Raw genomic sequence first — 20,672 nt, forward strand, 5'->3', positions numbered from 1 at the left:
GAGATGCTTGTTGGAAATAATTCATTGCTTGTAGGAAAAAATTGGTTGCTAGCCAATCCATTTTTTTCCAAGGACTTATTTCCGACAAATAGTAGTGGTCGGAAAAAACTATTTTCGATAAGAATATTTAATTCCGACGACTATTTGGCATCGAAAATGAATAAGTTACAAGGGTCATATTTTCCTCGAAAATTGATATTTCCTGTCGAAAAAAAAATTATAATCTAGTGGTCGGAAATGTTTTTCCATGAGATTTATTCGTTTTTCCTCCCATTCAATTTAATTGTCAATTAACCTAATTGTAAGAGGTAGATGAATCAAGATAATTTTTTTATTAAATATACAAGCAGACAATTAAATGTTCATAAAAAACAATGGCATTAGAAGAAACATAGTTAATCATTCATACATGTTCAGAAAAAGATAAATATTCAAAATTTGGTCTTTATAACACAATCATTCTTAAGCAAGGAAGCTAACAATATATCTAATAGAAGTCCTCATTAGAGTTTGCATCATCTTCATCAGCAACATCTTCAGCACCATCTTCATCAATACCATCTTCATCATGGTGTGCACTTGAATCTGTTGCAATATTGTCCTATTGTAAAGTATGAACATACCTAATTTAAATTAAAGAAGACACTCCCATATCAACAATGTACCAGGAGGAAAAAACAAAAAAAGATACTTCATTAGATTAAACAATAAGGTATTTCCTTAACTGCATTTCATTAGATTAAATTTGAATGGAGTTTCAAAGTAATACAACAAAATAACATCTTCCTAGAAGATACTTCTGCAGATTTTCAAGCAAGAACAGAACATGGATTTCAATTGCATCTAGATATTAAGAAGAAATTGAGCACTAACCACTATCTTCTCAGCAGCTTTACAAATCTTATTGACTTTGGCCTCAGATAAACATCTATTTCCAGTCAAGTTCTGCCAAACAACAATCAAATTAAGGAAATCCAACTAGAACATTTACAGCTTCAAAAATTCAGAGGTGAAGTTGGCTTTACCTTCTTGGTGAAGTTGCCAGGTGTAGATCCCTGCGTCCCAAAGCTTCAACATCTCCTAGTTAGCATGGTCTCTTATCTATATAGGGCGGAATTTATAGTTAGCACCCCGGTTAGCGCAGAATCTACCAATTAGCATTATCGTGATTTACCATAGATGATCTCTTAACTCGACATTAAAGTCAAATGGCCTCCAAATATATATTAGAAACTAGGTTCAAGCCACAGCTAGGCCAGACACTACCTTCGCATCTAGCGATGCACAATCTTGAACTCTTTTTGTATTTTCATTTTTCTCTTTTTTTATTTATTTATTTATTTATTTATTTTTTAATGAAAAGAAAACTAGAAACGAAAAATTAACAGAAAATTAAAAGCAAAGAAAGAAAGAAGCTAGCAGCACCATGTTTGGCTAACCTCTAGAAGACCACGGGGGAGGCCATCTATGCTTCATTCCAAGCTCCGATGTATCAAAATTTGTAGGGTAAAAATCCCTCCTGTGAGAGCTTGTAGGAAAAGAACAAAGATACTTCTCATCGAAAACTTGGGAAAAATTTGGCTCGTAGGAGGAGTAATCTTGCCCCCCAAGTATCTTTGTTGGCATAGAATTAGCCACAGATTGGCCATTATAGACGACCACTTGTTGGTTTGAATTCTCATGATCAAGAGCCTCAAAAACAACAATTAGGTCGCCTAGATCATATTTAATCACCGCTTGGCTATTAGAATTTTTAAGAAATTCCTTTTGGTGATCAACAGAATGAACATGGGCTCCATCTTGCCCCCCATGCATCTGATCAGTAGCCACGTATTTGGCTTGATCAATGGAGAAATCAGATATTTGTTCAGCGACAATTGTATTGTCAGAAGAACAATCTTGTTGATGACCTTTTCCATGCACAGCCTCTGTGTAAGGCTGTGACTCACCAGTGAGACTCTTAGGTTGATTGCCACCTATAGGCAAGTTAGTCTCATAAACGACCTCTTCTCGAGCGTTCTGCTCAATTTCTAGGTCCCAATCTCGAAACCTCTGCTTTGTTTTTGCGATCAAAATGGCCATGTCTCTGGCTTGCTTTTCTTTATTCCTCTCGATGTTGGCCATGATGATCGCGAGTTGTTCATCAATGCTTGCCCCCTCTGGGATGGGAATAGGCATAAACTCATCATTAATGGCAGTATCGCCAGTGGTGGCAACATTGACCATCTATTTACTTTAGGAATTTCTTTTGGTAAAGATTTTCCCCTAGCATCTCAATGATGGCGAACAAATGCAAAAAGACTCTAGTGTAGTCCCACTGGGCGTGCCAAAATGTTTGGCTCCAATTTTGCTGCAGCTGGTCAACAGTCTCTTTTCTTGCGCGGGCGTGCCAGCACCGTTCGGGTGCGGTCGTCGGGGGTGTCCCTTGACCTGACTTCTATCAAGCGATTGTAGACGAGGAGAGCACCAACCTCGTCCCGGGATTCTTTGTGCCTCGTGGTGAGGACTTTGCTGAAGTTTCTTCTTGTTCACAAGTCGATACTCAATATTGCAGATTGAGCAAAGCGAAATCACCGAGAAGTATTGAGATCTTGCTAAAGCGTGACTTTAGCTTGGCTGGGTTGCTAGGGCGTTACCCTTGCTTGGTTGGTTCTGTAACCGTTGTGGTCGAGGCACTACCGTCGGCTCCCGAGGAGACTAGGACCGAAGCACGTTGACAGAGGGTTTGGTGGCACTGAAAGTCGGCTTCTGAGAAGACTAGGACTAGGAGTGTGATCACCGGTAAGAGAAAGAGAAGGAGAGGAGTAGGAGTTGCTCTTAGAGAGGTTTGCTCTAGAGAGAACTTAGATCATCTTAGAGATGTTGTTGTTGAATGTGAATGTGTGTATTGTGTTTCAATGTAACCTCTATTTATAGGCTACCATGCCAACTACTTTGGCATTAAACAAATGAAAGTGGAGCACTAATTGGAGATAAGGGAGGTGGAGGTGTAGGTGGAGCACTAATAGGAATGATGAATTTGGGAGATAAGGGAGGTGGAGATGGAGGTGGAGCACTAATAGGAATGATGAATTTGGGAGATAAGGAAGCACTTTCGGCTCCTTTATTCCTTCATTTTTATCTCCACTAAGAACTCAGATTCAACCTTCGATTTCTTCATATGAAATGATCCACCATGAATGTAGATTATTGTGGTAAAATTTCAGAATTTATTTCCATGTGGTTGGGCCGGAAATGCTGCTGGACCTCTTACAGGTCCAGTTTCCCAGTTTTGCTTCTGCAGAAAATTGGACTAATTATTTGAAGGCCTTCCACTCAAAGCTAGCTCTGGCACTCTTCATAAGAAATGATTCTTGGGCTGTCTAGAATGGATCTGCAGAGTTTCAGCTCATTTCGAGTTCATTTGGTCAGTCTGCCACCCCTCCTTCCTTGTTTAGCTCGGTTTCTCCTAACTGAAGTAGGAAAATGTGCTATAGTTGACTTTTCATGCTTCCATAGTAGGCTTTATTTAGCCTCTAAATATATATATTTCGAACTTGTCGACAATATATAGCTTGAGCCACTGACATTGGTTCAATTTCTCCAAGACATGCCTTGTCAGGCCAAAATGCTCATTTTGGGTCCAAACATCTTTTTTTGTCAATCCTTGAAGAGACGGAGTTGCCCTTACAATTTTGACCAAAATCACACTAACTAACGGAGGATGTAACGGCATGTACCAATTTTGGTTGGGATTGCAACTTCATGTACCGATCTTAATTCTTTGAAACTTGATGTACCGAACTTCGGAGTGACCGATATTTCATGTACCATTCTTAAAATTTTTCCTAACATCTACATATCAACATCTATGACAACGATCAATCCAAAAAGAATGGAAAAAAAAAAAACTACTAGCTTTGTTCTTTTTTTTTTATCAAATCCCCAAGTGTAGCCTACTTGCATCTTTTCATATCAATGTTGAAAAACTTGAAATCATTAATTCATTATACATGGATCAGTCATCAAAATAATGGAGGGTAAAAAAGAGGAGAGAGCAATAATACAACTAAAAAGAGGAGAGGGCAATAATTTGGCTCTCTGAGTGGTACCATTTGGATGAATAGAAAGCTCTATATATTTTCATTTCTAAATTCTAATGGTTGAGTCTCGAACTTCGTAGGCTTTGGTTTTTAAATAGACTTCAATTTTTTTCATTTTTTTTTTTTACCATACCGCTGTTTTAACCATGTCAATTTATTTTTGTGAGAAATTTATACCTGTCTGAGGCTCTGAGCTAATAAAAATATAACCCTATGGAGTTTTACATGATTTTAGATTTTGAGCTATCAGAGGGGGAAGAAAAACTAGGGAGAATTGAAGATGTGAAAAATTATGATGGAGATGGAGCAAGAAAGAACTCATTCGGGTGGGTCTATGAAGCTACTGTTGCAAAAATGACTCAAGCGCGCAGTAGCATCATCAAATCAAGTACGATTTCAGACTACCACAAGACTACAAGTTGGTCAGTCGTCATCCACGTGATGCTGAGCGTTTGTTGTCCTTGATTCAATTATGGCTTGCTACCAATAATTTATTGTTGGTACTAAAAGGTGATAAATGTGTATGACCACCGTCGACAGTTATTTGCATTTGATTTTTTTTTTTTGAAAGTATTATTTACATTTGATTTTCTTCAAACATTTTTTTTAAAAATTTATTTAATAAACCCAACCCCTACCCACCCTTCAAACAGTTACTAAGGGAGAGAGTTGGGAGGCAGGGGTATAATAAGTGAAAACTTGAGAATTATGGGTTTAGGTGTGCACAGGGACATGGAAAAATTCTTAATGAAGGTCATTTGAATATATAAGTAAGGTAAATGAAGAAACTACATAACATATCCTATTTAAGTTAGAGTGGTCATAAACTCATAATACAGAAGAGACTGCGTCCTATTGAGGGTTATTTTATTTTCAAATTTGGGGTGACAAAAAGTGATGGAAAAAATTTAAATAATAAAATGCACGATAATATTTTTCCAGTGGGGCATCAACTTTCATTATGGATTATTATTGCTTTTCCCCATTGATTACGTAGGAATAATTCTATATTCCAACTTCTATTTCAACTGGTCTTAGAGGCATGATGCGTTTTAGAAACACTGCAGGTGAATGGCCAGAAATTGGAGAGAAAAAGCGAGGTTTTGCAATTGCCAGGAGCAAAGGAAAGGAAAATGTCAGTTTTGAAAATTTGAAATCACCTTTCTTAGAACAATGTTGTTAATGTCGCTTTGTATTCACAAAAGATTTTGAAATAGACTAGGCTAACTGAATCCAACTTTGGATGCAGAAGGCATTATTTTTATAGTGTATTAGAAAACTCTTTTTGTAGGAGTGTCTAAAAGGGAGATAATAATGTACGTCTATGACATTTACCACACCACCACACAGTTAATAACTTCTATGTATGTTATGTATTGTATCTAAGTTTGGTTATGCAATCACTGAAATTACCTTGTATGAAATGTACACCTAAGGACCTAAATTTGCTAATCACGCTAAGTGGTTCAGCAATTCAGTGGTTGCATTGAGTTCCCTCACTGTAACGTTTAAGATATGGAGCCCTCATATTCTGTGTTCGAACACTAGATTGGTTTAGTGTAATTGCTGAATTATAAATGTGACTATGAGAGAGGTTGCAATACCTTATCGGCTCTCCGGATTTCTTGCGGATGAGTCTTTAGGTCTAGAAAGCATTTATCATTTGGTATACAACGATCAATCCAAAAAAAGAGTGAAAAAAAAAAGCCCCAAATTTAGTCTTTTTTCTTTGGTTAAATTCCCAAATTTGGTCTACATGCATCTTTTCATATCAATTTCGAAATCATTACCCATGGGTCATCCACTAAAATAATTGAGGGCAAAAAAGAGGAGATGACAATAACAACCGAAAAGAATATAGGGAAATAATTTGCCTTCCTGACTGGTACTGGTTGGATGAATAAAACAGCTCTATATATTTACATTTCTAATGGTGAGACTTCAATTTTTTTTAGAATTTGTGTTTTAAATAGCTTTTAAATATACTTCAAATTTTTCAATTTTTCTTATTTTATTATACTGCTATTTTGACCATGTCATTTTGTTTTTGTGAGAAATTTATACCTTTCTGACCTAATAAAAATCTACCCTATAGAAGTTTACATGATTTTAGATTTTGAGCAATGAGAGGAGCAAGAAAAATTTGAGAGTAAATTGAAGATGTCGAAAATCGAAAATGGAGGAGACGAGTAAGAAAGAACTCATGAAGCTACTGTTGCAGATATGACTCCAGCTGCAGCAGCATCAAATCAAGAGCGATTTCAGAATTCAGAGTTTCAGACTAGGTCCTTCAGACTACTACAACTCGTAGTAAGTTGGTCAGTCGTCGTCCACGTGATTCTGAGCTTTTTTGTTGTCCTTGATTCAATTATGGCTTGGCTACCAATAATTTACTCTTAGGCCATGTTTGTTTCCCAGAATTTGGACATCGGGAAAGGAAACACTTTCATTTCCTGCGTTTGGGACAGCCAAGGAAGGAAAAATGGTTCCCAAAGGAAAGGAAAAAGTGGAGGAAATTGGTTCCTCCCCCCTCAGGATTCACTTTCCCAAAGGAAAGGAAAATGATTCCTTTTCCTTTCCACCAACCAAACATGGCCTTAGATCACCAAATTTTCAAGTTTGTCCACCAAACTTTCAACCCCAGCTCCTTAATTTTCAAAGTTTCACTTTTACGTACCATGGTACATCGGTACATAGGCCCCGTTTGGATGGCAGGAAATCATGGTATGGAATGGGAATTAATTTCATTTTCCATTCAGATGTGCTGTTTGGTTGTAATTAAAGATTGGAAATGAAATAAAAAATAAGATTTGACTGGAAATTGACTCCCTCATAAAGCCTGAATAGAATTACCTAGTCATGGGTGGTATTCTATTTCCATTTCCCACTGTCAAAGGCAAAATTACATTAATTATCCCTCCAAAAATTTATATTCCCCACCAATATTCCTTATAAATTGATGTACTTTAATTAGTAAAAGGGCGTTATTGAAAATTATAATTCTATATTTCATTCTTATGACTTACCAAACACTACAATAGAAATGAAAAATTAATTCCAAAATTTAATTTCTAGTAATATTCCAAACACTCACATGGAAATACCAAATCATATTCCATTCTATATGCGTCTAGAAAGGAAAATAAATCCTTTTCCAATTTTGACATTCCAGCTAACCAAACGGGCCATACAGAAAGCTACAGCTAGCATAAAGTGAAGCACAGGGGGTCCTACGACAACCATGCCCACCGTCTAATTTCAACCGTTAAGACCGACAGACTACTTCGAACACTCTATAGTCTATTGACTCTATTCTGAGCGAACTAAAAAAAAAAAACAAACAAACAAAAAAACAAACTTAGAGCTAAGTAGGACACTCCAATTACTTTGCAGCTAAATTATTTAACTATCAAACACACGTAACCTCTAGGATTTAGGGTGTTCCAATAATTTGGCACCCTTGCGTAATTTCTAATGGATTTAGGGTTTACGGTTAAAGTTATGGCCATTGAGGCAACTCAACCTTTATTTCCTCTTGTCCATAATAATTTCAATCATGCTTGAAGGAATCTCAGCGGGCTCCTCCATAATTTTCAAAGCTTCACTTTTACCGACCTACTGTCATGGATTTAAAGCTGGCATAATTTTCAAACTTGGGGCTTAGTGCCCAGCTTTCATAAGAGCCGATCATTATTGTCCGAGCATCTATTTTCATCAACAATCCATTATTGCCCAGCTATAGCTTTTACAAGAACAAAAGACTACTTAGAACACTCTCTGCCTTGAGATTAAGAGTGATTTTGAAAACTCCGGTACGATGTTTCTCGCTGAAGCCGCTGCCGGAGAAGTACTGAGTAAGGTGACTTCACTCGCTACTGATCAATTGAGACTCGATATCGTCTTGGGGTTCCGCGAAGAGATACATAAGCTCAAAGAATCCTCAACTCTGATTGGAAATATAATCCATGATGCTGCTCATGAACCTGAAGATCGGAAACTGCGGGCAAGGGCCGATTGGATGAAGAGGCTTATAAGCGTAGCTTATAATGCAGACGATATTCTGGATGAAATAGAATATGAAGTTCATCGGATCGTTATAAAGGAGACAAGCCTGGATAAGAAGATACTCGGCTTCTTCTGCAACAATCCTGTTGTATCTCGTCTCAAGATGGCACGCAAGATTTACAACATCAACACTTCCTTGGATGATCTCTACAAGCAAGCAGCCATTGTGGGACTCGGCAGATCAAATGGAGGTGCAGCAGCAAGTCAACGTAGGCGGGACAGGGAAACAACGGCATTCCCAGAGATAATTGAATTCACCAGGAAAGATGCAAAAATTGTTGGAAGGGATCAGATTGTGTTAGATATAATTGCAACCTTGACCACCTCCCACAATCAAGAAAATATTCCTTCGGTGATGGCTATCGTAGGATTGGGAGGCCTAGGTAAAACAACTTTGGCTCGCTCAGTTACCAACAAACTGAAAGAAGGTGAAATGAAAAAGTACTTTGATACAACGTTTTGGGTGTATGTATCTAATATTTTTGATGTCAACTCAATTTTACATGGAATGGTGCAATCATGTGGCGTGACGGGAATAGACTCTTCAAATCAGCAAGCATTGATGGAAAGCCTCCAGCAGAAGTTGAAAGACAAAAGGTATTTTCTTGTACTTGATGACGTTTGGAATGAGGAAGGTGATAATTGGAGTAAGTTGATGGGTTGTTTGTCGCAACTAAATTCTGCCAAGGGAAGCTCTGTGATCGTCACCACCCGTAGTGCCAAGGTTGCATCCATAATGGAAACACTTCCTAGGTGCGATCTAGGGATTCTATCGGATGATGAATGTTGGTCCATATTGAAGGATAGAGCATTTGCGGATCCTAATGCTCTGATACCTTCAGAACTAGAGGAAATCGGGGGGAAAATTGCCAAAAAGTGTGCTGGTCTTCCATTGGCAGCAAAGGTACGGTATTTTTGATCACCTTATTGATTATTCAATGTGTCGATGAACTATTTGGTATATATAGATGAAGCTATGCTAAAATTTGGATCTTAAATAACTGCAGGTTTTGGGAAGCTTGATGCGTTCTAAGAACAGTAGCGACGAATGGTTGTCAATTCTGGAAAGTAAAATATGGCAAGTATCATCAAACAAAAACGATAGCAGGATCATGTCAGTTCTGAGGTTGAGTTTTGACAATTTGGAATCACCATTGAAACAATGTTTTGCATATTGCTCGATGCTCGAGAGAGGTTCCTCAATTGAAAGAGATAACCTGATCCAACTGTGGATGGCTCAAGGTTTTCTCCGTCCTTCTCATGATCTCCAAAGCAAGGGGATTGAAATGGAGGATATAGGCAGCAGGTATTTTGATACTCTACTGGAGAGCTCCTTGTTTCAGGATGCTGAAAAGGATGAGGATGGCTTTATCACCGAATCCAAGATGTACGATCTTGTGCATGATCTTGCAATAGAAGTATCCAAGTGTGAGAGCTTGACACCAGACCTCAATCATGAGATGGATGGTCATGAGATTCGACATGTTGCACGGATTCCGACTTCGGAACTAAAAAGGATTCCATAAACAAGTATTTCAAGACTACGTTCACTCTTTTCAAGTGTCAAGGTCCTTAATATCATTTTACCAAGGTTGAGAGCTTTACGGGTCTTAAGTTTCTGTGATGCAGAGTACGAGGAGTCACCAAATTCACTTGGCAAGTTGAAGCACTTGAGGTATCTAGATCTTGATCTTTCCCAAACAGAAATTAAAGCACTGCCAAAGTCTATTGGAAAGCTCTATAACCTCCAAACATTGAGATTACCGAGGTGGCTCAATAAGTGTCCAAAGGAGATTCAAAATTTGATCAACTTGAGGCATCTTTATCAAGATGACATATTCCTGCCAATGGAATTTGAGGCTGGGATTGTGGGGCGATTAACTAAAATCCAAACATTACCTCGGTTTAATGTGGGTAAGGGGACTGGTCCTGCAATCGAGGAGTTGGCTGGGTTGAAGCATTTGAGAGGCCACTTAATTATCTATAAGCTAGAACATGTAAAGGATGGAGAAGAAGCAAAGAATGCTTGCTTAGCGGAGAAGAGTCACTTGAGCGAGTTAACATGTGAGTGGACACCCGGTGAGGTGTCAGCGTGAGTTGTTATGAATGTGCTAGGAATCACAGAACATGGAAGATCATCATGGCATGCCAACATGGAACGTGCAGATCTAGATCGGAATGATTATGGTAGACATCATTAGTGTAGCACATGAAAGCAGTATGAGTAAGGGTTTTATATAGCTGTAAATGTTCTGTAAACATTCTATATAAACGTATGTAAATCAGATGAATAAATCATCAGTGAATTAAGTCTCATACCTCAATCGTGTTATACTTGACTTGGTATCAGAGCAGAGATCCGAAAGGACTTTGTCTCCTTAATTCTTTGTTCAAGACCAGACCGATCTTCGCCTGCAATCATTCATCACCCATCTCAGAGCAATTTGCTCTCTACACCCATCTCAGAGCAATTTGCTCTCTGCATCCATTAAGCAGGCAGCCTTCATCCAAGCGGATCGGCTTCTCGTCTGCCTTCATCTTTCCGGATCGACATCCTTCATCTGTCCCAAGATCGGACTCATCCAACCCAGCAAACTGCAGCACCGCCTAGACCTGCAGATCATCTCAAACCTCAGCAAACTGCAGCACCGCCTAGACCTGCAGATCATCTCAAACCTCAGCTTCCTGTCGTCACCTCTCACCAGACCCAACGATTTACTTTGGGCACCCAAAGTAAAACTTTGATCTCCAGATCGTTTCCATCCGGATTTGCTCTCCAACGAGCTTCTGCCATAACCCGAGCATCAGACCCGTTCTTGGTGATCAAGTCTCCACGGAATTCTCCCGACTCCAGACCACCGTCGGCCCCGAGCTTCTGCATCAGACCCGTGAGCAAGCCCAGATCACCGTCGGTCTTCTTCGATCTCCAGATCACCGTCGGCCCCGAGCTTCTGCATCAGACCCGAGCTCCTGCATCAGACCCGTGAGCAAGGCTTCATCTGCTTCATCCTCTCCCCGGCCGCGCAGCTTCACTGGCGCCGCTCCTAAACCCTTACTCGCCTCCATATCGACCACCGATCATCTTGTGTTCCTTCTCGAGATCGGTAACTCAAGCCTCCAGATCGACCAACCCAACTCGAAAGCAGATCAGATCGGCTTTCTCCTCTCACCGGCGCCGCCCTTGAAGAACCCACTGATCTCCTTCACTCGCCGGTTTCAGACTCGACCCCAGACTCGGCCTTCAGTTTCCTGTGGACCAGAACTCCACAATTGGTCTGAGGTTTAGGTTTTTTTTTAACCCGTGCAAAAAAAAAAAAAAAATAATAATAATAATATTATTATTATTATTATTGCACGATCTGTTCCGCTGCATACTCTGTGATTGTGTGATATTCCTTCTATATTATTGCAATGGGTGGTGATGAAAAAGAAGGTCAGAGTGCCAAGATCAATGAGGTCCAGAAAGTTGAAGTTTCTGTCCAAAGTTCAGACGGTGGTTCTTTTGGGGGTATGAAACTCAATGGTACCAATTTTCGAACGTGGAAGAAGATTATGTCCGTCTATCTTCGTGGCATACACAAGATAGGGCATGTGACTGGAACAACTGAAACTCCTGGTGACGAGGATGTGAATGCCTATACTAAGTGGGAGGATGATGATGGATCTGTGAAGGCAATCTTATTCAAAGCCATGACTGATGATGTGCTACAATTGGTGGAAGGGTGTGAGACTGCTGAAGCAATATGGAAGACCTTGGGGGATCTATATACAAATGAGTCTGATTTTATACAGGTTCATGAATTAATGTGCAAAGCTGCAAGTATGCAACAGAATAGGCAATCAATAGCTGTGTATTTCACCAAGTTGAAGAATGTATGGGCTGAAATTGATCAGAAGCGTCCTTGCAAAATCAAGAATCAGGAAGATCTTGTGTGGTACCAGAAGGAAAAGGAGCTAGAAAGGGTACATGTACTCCTGAGAGGGCTTGATGAGAAGCATAGCAGTGCCAAGGGAGAATTGCTCAGAATGACAGACCCTCCTAGTTTGAACACAGCTTTTACATACATCCGCAAGGATAAGTCTCAGCAGGAGAGTATCAAACATGCACAGGTTGAAGTATCTAGCCTAGCTATTCAGGCCAAGTCACCGGCACCTTTCCTTCAGCAGCAGAGTTCAGCCCCACTTCATCAACAAGGTTTCCCACAAGGCTTCACCAACCGCCCTCGTCCTCAATGTTCTTATTGCAACAACCTTGGGCATGTTCAGGAAACTTGTTGGAAGTTGAATCCACACCTTAAACCTAAAAAGCAAGGTTATCATCCTAAGGCGAAAGCAGCTGCTGTTCAATTGGTCCAAGAACCGGATTTCTATGGAGTGGCTGGCCAAGATCATCATACAGCAGGTGGAGCTACTCCTACAGCCTCCATAGCTGGTCGACGTAAAATTGGTATGGCTTTAAAGGTTTCTAACTTTGTTGGTTCTGATACATGGATCATTGATTCCGGTGCCTCCGATCATATGACTTATGACAAATCATATTTTACTGAACTGTCTTCCCCACCAGTGTCCTATGTAACCAATGCCAATGGTGAGGCCTTTCCTGTGTTAGGGTCAGGGTCAGTTCGTATTACTCCCACCATAGAACTTCATAATGTGTTATATGTGCCTGACTTGTCTCACCATTTGATATCTGTTCTCCAGTTGAATACTGAGTCTAAATGCTCCGTAACCTTTTATCCTATGTATGTGATTTTTCAGGATCTTCTCACCAGGGAGATAATCGGTCGGGGGTATCTGAGGGGCAGGTTGTTCCATCTGGATCAGACATACGCAGGAGAGAAACCAGGAGTACAGTCTCGCGCCGCATTGACTTCGAGTTCTGATAAGCTAAGTGAAATTTGGTTGTGGCATCGCCGTTTAGGGCATCCCTCTTTTAGTCTTATGAGAAAAACCATGCCTACTCTGTTTATTGGTGTGGATGAGTGTGCTTTACATTGTGAAACATGTGTCTTGGCCAAGAGTCATCGTGCTACTTATTCTCCTAGTGTTTCTAATAAAAGTGTTATTCCTTTTGAGTTGATTCATTCTGATGTTTGGGGACCTTCTCGAGAACCCACTGTGTCCGGTATGAGATATTTTGTGTTATTTATTGATGATTGTACGAGATTGTCATGGGTTGCTCTTCTTAAAACCAAAGATGAAGTATTTCCAGCTTTTCAAACTTTTCGTACCCTTATTCAAACACAATACCATGGCACCATTAAAGTCCTTCGTTCTGACAATGGGGGGGGAATATGTTAATCATGTTTTCCAAGAATTTTTTGAAACCCATGGGATTGTTCACCAAACCACATGTCCACAAACACCAGAACAAAATGGAGTGTCTGAAAGGAAAAACCGTCATTTACTTGATATGGCTCGTGCCCTTCTCTTTAGTGCTCATATGCCTAAGTATCTTTGGGGCGATGCTGTAAATGCTTCCTCTCATCTTATCAATCGTCTTCCATCTAGTGTCCTTCAGGGAAGAATTCCATTTGAGGTTCTTGCATCTCATGTCTCCTTACCTTCATTTCATAATCTTCCAGCTCGTGTCTTTGGTTGTGTTGCATTTGTCCATATTCCTAAAAACCAGCGGTCTAAGTTGGATGCCCGAGTGCTTAAGTGTGTATTTGTGGGCTACGGAGGTTATCAGAAAGGGTACAAGTGCTATCATCCACCAACCAGAAAATACTATGTCACTATGGATGTTACTTTCTTTGAGGACATGAGTTATTTTTCCCCCTCAGATACAGCTCTTCAGGGGGAGAATTCATTTTTTGAAGAGCTGTATCATGGAGAGGGGGAGGAATCAGGAAGCGGAGAAGAAGTCGCACAGGTAGGAGGTATTTTGACTGATCCAGTTGAGAGCATCAGCTTATCACCTCCAGAAACAGAAGCTCCTGCTATCATTTCTACCCCTGACCCACAACTCCCTGGTACTGAAGATCTCCTTGGTACTGAAGATCACCCATTTGAGGTATGTCCATCCACTGGTACTAGCAATAGTGAGCCTAATGTTGAGCAATATGTGTTACCAAATAGGACCACCCGAGGTCAATCAGCCAAAAGATATGAACCTACTCTTACTGCCAAATCTAAATACCCAGTGACCAATTATATGTCCACTAGGAGGTTGTCTAAGTCATATGAATCATTTGTGAATCAAATATCTGCTGTATCAGTACCTAACAGAGTGCAGGATGCATTTGGGGATCCAAAGTGGAGGAAGGCAATGGAGGAAGAGATGGAGGCGTTGCAGAAGAACAATACTTGGCAACTTGTGCCGTCACCACAAGGCAAGAAGGCTGTAGGTTGTCGTTGGGTGTTTACTGTGAAACATAATGCAGATGGATCAGTGAATCGGTACAAAGCACGCCTTGTAGCAAAGGGGTTTACTCAAACGTATGGTATAGACTACGATGAAACATTTGCTCCTGTTGCCAAGATGAACACTATTCGAGTTCTGCTCTCGTTTGCTGCTAGCTTAAACTGGCCACTCCGACAGTTTGATGTCAAGAATGCATTTCTTCATGGAGAGTTAGCCGAGGAAGTGTACATGAGCCTTCCACCTGGGTATGTAGTTGCTTCTCCTAGTGATTTCATATGCAAATTGAGAAAGTCTTTGTATGGTCTCAAACAATCGCCTCGTGCTTGGTTTGGGAGATTTTCACAATTCATGCGGAAGGTTGGTTACAAACAGAGCAACTCAGATCATACCTTGTTCCTCAAGCATCAACAAGGGAAGGTAACAGCTCTAATTATTTATGTGGATGATATGGTAATCACCGGCAATGATACTGTTGAGATGGATAGACTGCAGAGACAGCTAACCTCTGAGTTCGAGATGAAGGATTTGGGTGAACTTAAGTACTTCTTAGGAATTGAGGTAGCCAGGGGGAGAGAAGGGATCTACCTGTGCCAGAGGAAGTACGTTCTTGACTTGCTAACAGAAACAGGTTTGTTGGATTGTAGACCTTTTGATACTCCTATTGAGCAGAATCATTGTTTAGCTGAGTATCCAGATCAGGTACTTACTGATCGAGCTCGCTATCAGAGGTTAGTTGGGCGCTTGATTTATTTGGCTCATACTAGACCAGATGTGGCATATGCAGTGAGTGTGGTGAGTCAGTTCATGCATAACCCAAGTGAGAGTCACATGGATGCTGTTATGAGAATTTTAAAGTACCTGAAGTCAGCTCCAGGAAGGGGAATATTGTTTTCTAAACACAACAACATCCTTGAAGTTTGTGGCTTTACAGATGCAGATTGGACTGGAAATATTACAGACAGGAGGTCAACATCAGGTTACTTTACCTTTGTGGGAGGTAATTTGGTTACGTGGAAGAGTAAGAAACAGAAAGTTGTGGCAAGATCTAGTGCTGAAGCTGAGTATAGAGGTATGGCTCACGGAGTGTGTGAACTGTTGTGGCTGAGAAATCTGTTATGTGATCTGGGTTTCAAACTCAAAAGTACTATGCAGTTGTATTGTGACAACAAGACAGCCATTGATATATCACAGAACCCAGTACAACATGATCGTACTAAGCATGTGGAGGTTGATCGTCACTTTATAAAGGAGAAGCTAGATGCCAAAATTATTAGCTTTCCTTTTGTTCCAACGGAAGAGCAACTTGCAGATATACTTACCAAAGGAGTTTCCAGGAAGGCGTTTTATGACTCATTAAGCAAGTTGGGCATGGTTGATGTTTATGCGCCAACTTGAGGGGGAGTGTCAGCGTGAGTTGTTATGAATGTGCTAGGAATCACAGAACATGGAAGATCATCATGGCATGCCAACATGGAACGTGCAGATCTAGATCGGAATGATTATGGTAGACATCATTAGTGTAGCACATGAAAGCAGTATGAGTAAGGGTTTTATATAGCTGTAAATGTTCTGTAAACATTCTATATAAACGTATGTAAATCAGATGAATAAATCATCAGTGAATTAAGTCTCATACCTCAATCGTGTTATACTTGACTTGAGGTACCTAATGGCAATTAGACGGATGTACTAGATGGCTTGAAACCTCATCTTAATTTGCAAAGCTTGAACATTGAGTTTTTCATGGGTGCTAGACTTCCGTCATGGATAACGGGTCTCCAAAATTTGAAGAAGATTCGATTAGATGGCTGTAACAATTGTGAAGGAATCCCAACACTCGGCCATCTACCTAATTTAAGATGTCTTAAGATTAAGATGCATAAGCTGATACGTGTGGGAGCTGAGTTTTATGGCACTGGTACAACTTCATTTCGAGCACTGAAAACATTATACATCAACGAGTGCCAAGAGCTCATTGAATGGATGGAAGCACCGAAGATATCAGCTGAAGGAGAAGTTGTGGTATTTCCTTGCCTCGATGAGTTGCATCTCAATGACTGTCCTAAATTGAGAAATGCTCCGAGTCGTTTTCCACGTCTCAAGATGTTGGTGATGGATAGAATGGGTAACAGCATGCCAATAGAAAATATAAGCACTCAACTTACCACTCTCACTTATCTCACAATAATTGGTGTAAAGGGACTCACTTGTCTACCAGAAGGGATGCTGAACAATAACAATAGTCTCACACATTTAGAGGTAAGTGATTGTGATGAGTTGACGTGTATTGCTCTTGATGTATCTGACACGCTCCCTCTTCTTGAGGAGTTGAGGATATCTGGTTGTGACAGCCTAGAGTCGATTCGGATCACACAGGGCATCGCATCTCTCCGTCAATTGAACATCTCTTGAGTGTAATACTATTCCACATATTCTTTCCTTCACAGCTATTCAGTGTAGCAAGTGTGTAATTGCTCTTTTGTGGAAAAGCTGTCTGAAGCATTTAATAAAAGAAGCAAAACTTGTTATCCTTCTCTCTTTCTTTTCCTCAGCACTGACAAATCGTCTTTTTGAAATCAGGTCTGGATTGAAGCTATGAGAGACCTCCTTAAACTAGCACAGTGGGATGTTCATGGGGTTCAAGTTCCAGGGGAAACATGTGCCTTGAGTGTTTAAATATCAGTTGTGCATGATTACTTCCATTGATGTTTTAAATTAAACCAGTTCCTAAAATCATTGTAAGCTTTTCAAACCCCTACCTCTTCTTCTCTCCTGGTGTTCCTCTTTGATTTGATTCACCAGTGTTCAAATGCATTGTACTCTGCTCTATAGGCTATTTACTTACTACAGTGCTGGCTTTATAATTGTTTTGGCATCATTTGTAATTTCTCACTAGGCCGCTCTATCCTGTTCAAATGGAAGAACAGCTTACTTGACATGGTGCAGACTAAGTTCAGGTACTTCAGTTCTCCATCTTATGCACGTATTCGTTTCATTGGATATAATGCTGTCTCATGTTCTATTTTATTCTTTTTATTTTCCCTCTTTTGATGGGTTTTTCTTTTCTTCTCTTTCTTAGTAGTCAAGTGTTTCATAAACTTTCAAGATCAAGCATCTTGTGTGCTAAACTTAGCAAAATAGAATGTAACTTCAGTTACCTTTTATTAGTTTCAACTATTCTCTGTATTTTCAATCTCTGCAATCATCTGCTTCCAAGTAGCACTTTGTGGTACAATAATGATTCACGTTTACATAATGATACAATTCATTTATCTGAGGTAAAACCCAGGATAAGTTTTTCCTTTGCAAACCATGTCTTTGATGTTGATTTTATGCTTTCTTCTATGTGGGTTTGGATAAATTTTTTGATCAATTTGTTCTAGTCGGTTTGGGGAATTACATGTCCCCCCCCCAATGTCCACTCTGACTCCTATCCTCTCTTACTCAGATTGTCCCAAGGATTAAGGAACTGGAGCACCAAATTCCTGATCTGAGGTGGCTGCAGTTTGTTTGGCTCTCGCAAAGGCTGGTAACTTTTCCCTATATTTAGAACAAACTCTTGCATCTTGGATAAGCCATTTAGTCAAGCTTGCATGGTTTCTAGGAAACAAGCCTTCTATTATCTGCGAGCTATATGAAGAACCTCCTGTCGGATTTCGCATTTTTGTGCTGTCTTGGTGTTTCCATGAAAGCTTAACGAATGGAGCAACAAACAAGTCCTGGAGGACCTGGACAATTTGATACGGTGGGCTTGTGTATGAGTTACTCATATATGGTTTGCAGCTTATTGTGAGCATCTCGGCACTTGTCATACTTTCAAGTATCAAGCCATATTTCTGAGATATGAGCAATTATCCAGGCAAAAATGGCATCAGCTGTTGTAGTCTAAAATATTCTTATGTTCTTTGAGCGTTAGTCTCTTGGTTGATAATTTTCATGGAGAGAACTGAGATAAAAGTGTTTGTGAGCTTTGGGTGTAATTGGGGCCGGTTCTCTGTTGTGAATGGTTGAGAGAGTGCGAGATTACATAACAAAGAACATTTTATTTTGACATTTGTGGCTTATTGCCGTGGACAAATTGGGGTGAATCACGATAAAACGTTGCCTCTTTGTTGATTGTGGTGTTCTGTATGATTCTAGATTTTTCTCTTAATAAAATGGGTGCGAACTTGGGCTAGGAATACGAATTGGTAAAATTCCAAGCATGTAATAAAGGGATACAAGTATACAACTAATCTTCCCTCTATTTGATTTCACATTTGCTCTTTCTTTTAACAGTTTCTGCTGTTTACCATATATAAGGGCAAGTGAAATAAATCAGAACTGATAAAGTGAAATCATTCTGAAAGTGGTTCTAATTATCATCAAGATTGCTTGCCTCACTCATTTTGAATTTTGTACATTGTATCTAATAATCTGCATGGTTTGTTCTTTAAAGCCAATAAAAATTGATATCCGAATCGCTCTAGCCTTTCACTCAGATGCAATCTTGGTTTCTTTGAATACCAAGTTGCTCCAGGTGGTAAAGATGCAGTAAATGAAAAGGGTAGAACAACAATCAGGTTAGACAGAGATTAAAATTTTAGATCAATAAGGAGGATGAAAACTGATGCACAGTTTTAGATTCAATGAGCTCTGATACATTAAAAGCTGCAATTTTGGACTTGAAGCAACTAGAAAACCTGGTTAAATGGATGAAGGGTATCTTAGAGACTGGAATGCCACTGAAAAGTGCCTTGTTACATGAGATATACTACATTTTGTTATACCATTAAAAAGACATAATGGCATTTAGATTGCTTCTAATTCTTGTGACTCTATTCTCTGTAAACACTTTGTGGCTTTGTTCTTTGTTGAAGTTGACTATATTTTTTGTCAATGGTATGCTAAAACGTGGTTACAAGTTTGTCCCTTTCTGGATATACCATATGTTTTGTGAATGATATCCTTTTCTTTTGTAACTTATTAACAAAGAAGATCTGGTGTTGAAGTTTAAGGATTATAACTGCATTATTGTGGATAATAATATAGGTCTCCATTTCTTGCAGTGCAGATGGAGCGCTGACCTCCATCTTCACTGTGAAGCTTCACAAAAGATCAGAACAACTATGAAATTGATAAAATGATTTGAATAGTGCAAACTGGTGAGACTGTAGTGCACGGGCTGGACTACTGCAGTAAATTCAAGCAGGACTCAGGTTTTCTTTTGGGCATATGCTAGGGAAACGAAGAAGATAAGTATATTCAAACGGCATAATGCAGCTGAAGTATGTGTTTATGAATGTGCTCACAGTTTGCGATAACTGTTGTCTATTTCGAATCATAGTCAAATCATAGTGGTTGAGTTCCTCAGTACATTTGTGACTTGTATGAGCACATCTCCTCGCCATTTGCAGCAATGGTTCCTTCAACTTGGAATCCTTGGAAGGGATAAAATATATGAGTTTTAGATTAACAAACTATTTACCTCCAAATTAGATTTGTTTTTTAAAGGACCTATAAGATAGAATAGAATGATCGAGCATATTCAAACGGCTGGTTCACCGGACTGAACCCCGTCATTAAGATTTACTAGGCGAAGCTAGCACTAGTGCCATGACATGGAATAATCTTTCCAACTTGGATTATTTGGATGTCTTTCTTTAACTGCTGCGATAAAATATAGAATAAAGGATAAGCTAGGCTACTAGAGATTCAGAACAAGTGACATTTTGTTCCACTATAAATTTCTACTAGTTGTAGAACACTCAAGATTATGATGGATATATACAATGCTCAAATTACCAACTCTTTCTACCACAAAAATGCACATAATGGTTGTGTTATATGAAAAACTGAAGCCCATAAGACAACGATTCACTCTACTATCCTTGGCCCTCTCAAACATTTAGCTGCAATTAATTCTAAAGAAGTTCCCAATGGAACTGTGAAGATAACTCAACTTGAGACATCTTCAGTTTTGATGATAAGGAAATGTAGTGAAAGTTCCAGCTGCAGGATTGGTGCAACTGAGTGAACTGACTCATCTCCAGAAATGACGTCTTATTTGGCTTTGCTTGAAGCCTTGAACCAATTGAAAGGAGATGCATACATGTAACGGTCAGACCACACTGGGTATAATAATGCGTAAGAAATTTCGATAATTTAAAAGAAATTTT

The 20,672-nt window shown here is 39.6% G+C and overlaps 2 protein-coding genes and 1 long non-coding RNA gene across 4 annotated transcripts; 2 read left to right on the forward strand and 1 right to left on the reverse strand.

Moving 5' to 3' along the window:
• Nucleotides 1-353: 353 nt before the first annotated feature.
• LOC133708093 (uncharacterized) lies at nucleotides 354-1,820 on the reverse strand. Of its 2 annotated transcripts, none has more exons than XR_009845564.1 (3): nucleotides 1,026-1,820; nucleotides 874-945; nucleotides 354-585 (listed from the first exon to the last, which is right to left on the reverse strand). It is a non-coding gene; the product is annotated as an uncharacterized LOC133708093 (long non-coding RNA). The 2 variants fall into 2 exon arrangements; XR_009845563.1 differs by having other exon boundaries at nucleotides 354-623.
• A 5,746-nt stretch (nucleotides 1,821-7,566) lies between these two features.
• Nucleotides 7,567-9,781, forward strand: LOC133710544 (putative disease resistance protein RGA3). Its single transcript, XM_062136645.1, has 2 exons — nucleotides 7,567-9,051; nucleotides 9,155-9,781. The coding sequence occupies exons 1-2, from the start codon at nucleotides 7,900-7,902 to the stop codon at nucleotides 9,671-9,673; spliced, it is 1,671 nt and encodes a 556-aa protein (XP_061992629.1). The 5' UTR covers nucleotides 7,567-7,899; the 3' UTR covers nucleotides 9,674-9,781.
• Nucleotides 9,782-11,498: 1,717 nt separating this feature from the next.
• Nucleotides 11,499-13,036, forward strand: LOC133708226 (uncharacterized). Its single transcript, XM_062133685.1, has 2 exons — nucleotides 11,499-12,594; nucleotides 12,906-13,036. The coding sequence occupies exons 1-2, from the start codon at nucleotides 11,559-11,561 to the stop codon at nucleotides 13,028-13,030; spliced, it is 1,161 nt and encodes a 386-aa protein (XP_061989669.1). The 5' UTR covers nucleotides 11,499-11,558; the 3' UTR covers nucleotides 13,031-13,036.
• The last annotated feature ends 7,636 nt before the right edge of the window (nucleotides 13,037-20,672 follow it).

The sequence above is a fragment of the Rosa rugosa genome, chromosome 5 (assembly GCF_958449725.1).
Source record: "Rosa rugosa chromosome 5, drRosRugo1.1, whole genome shotgun sequence".
Taxonomy (NCBI): Eukaryota; Viridiplantae; Streptophyta; class Magnoliopsida; order Rosales; family Rosaceae; genus Rosa; species Rosa rugosa.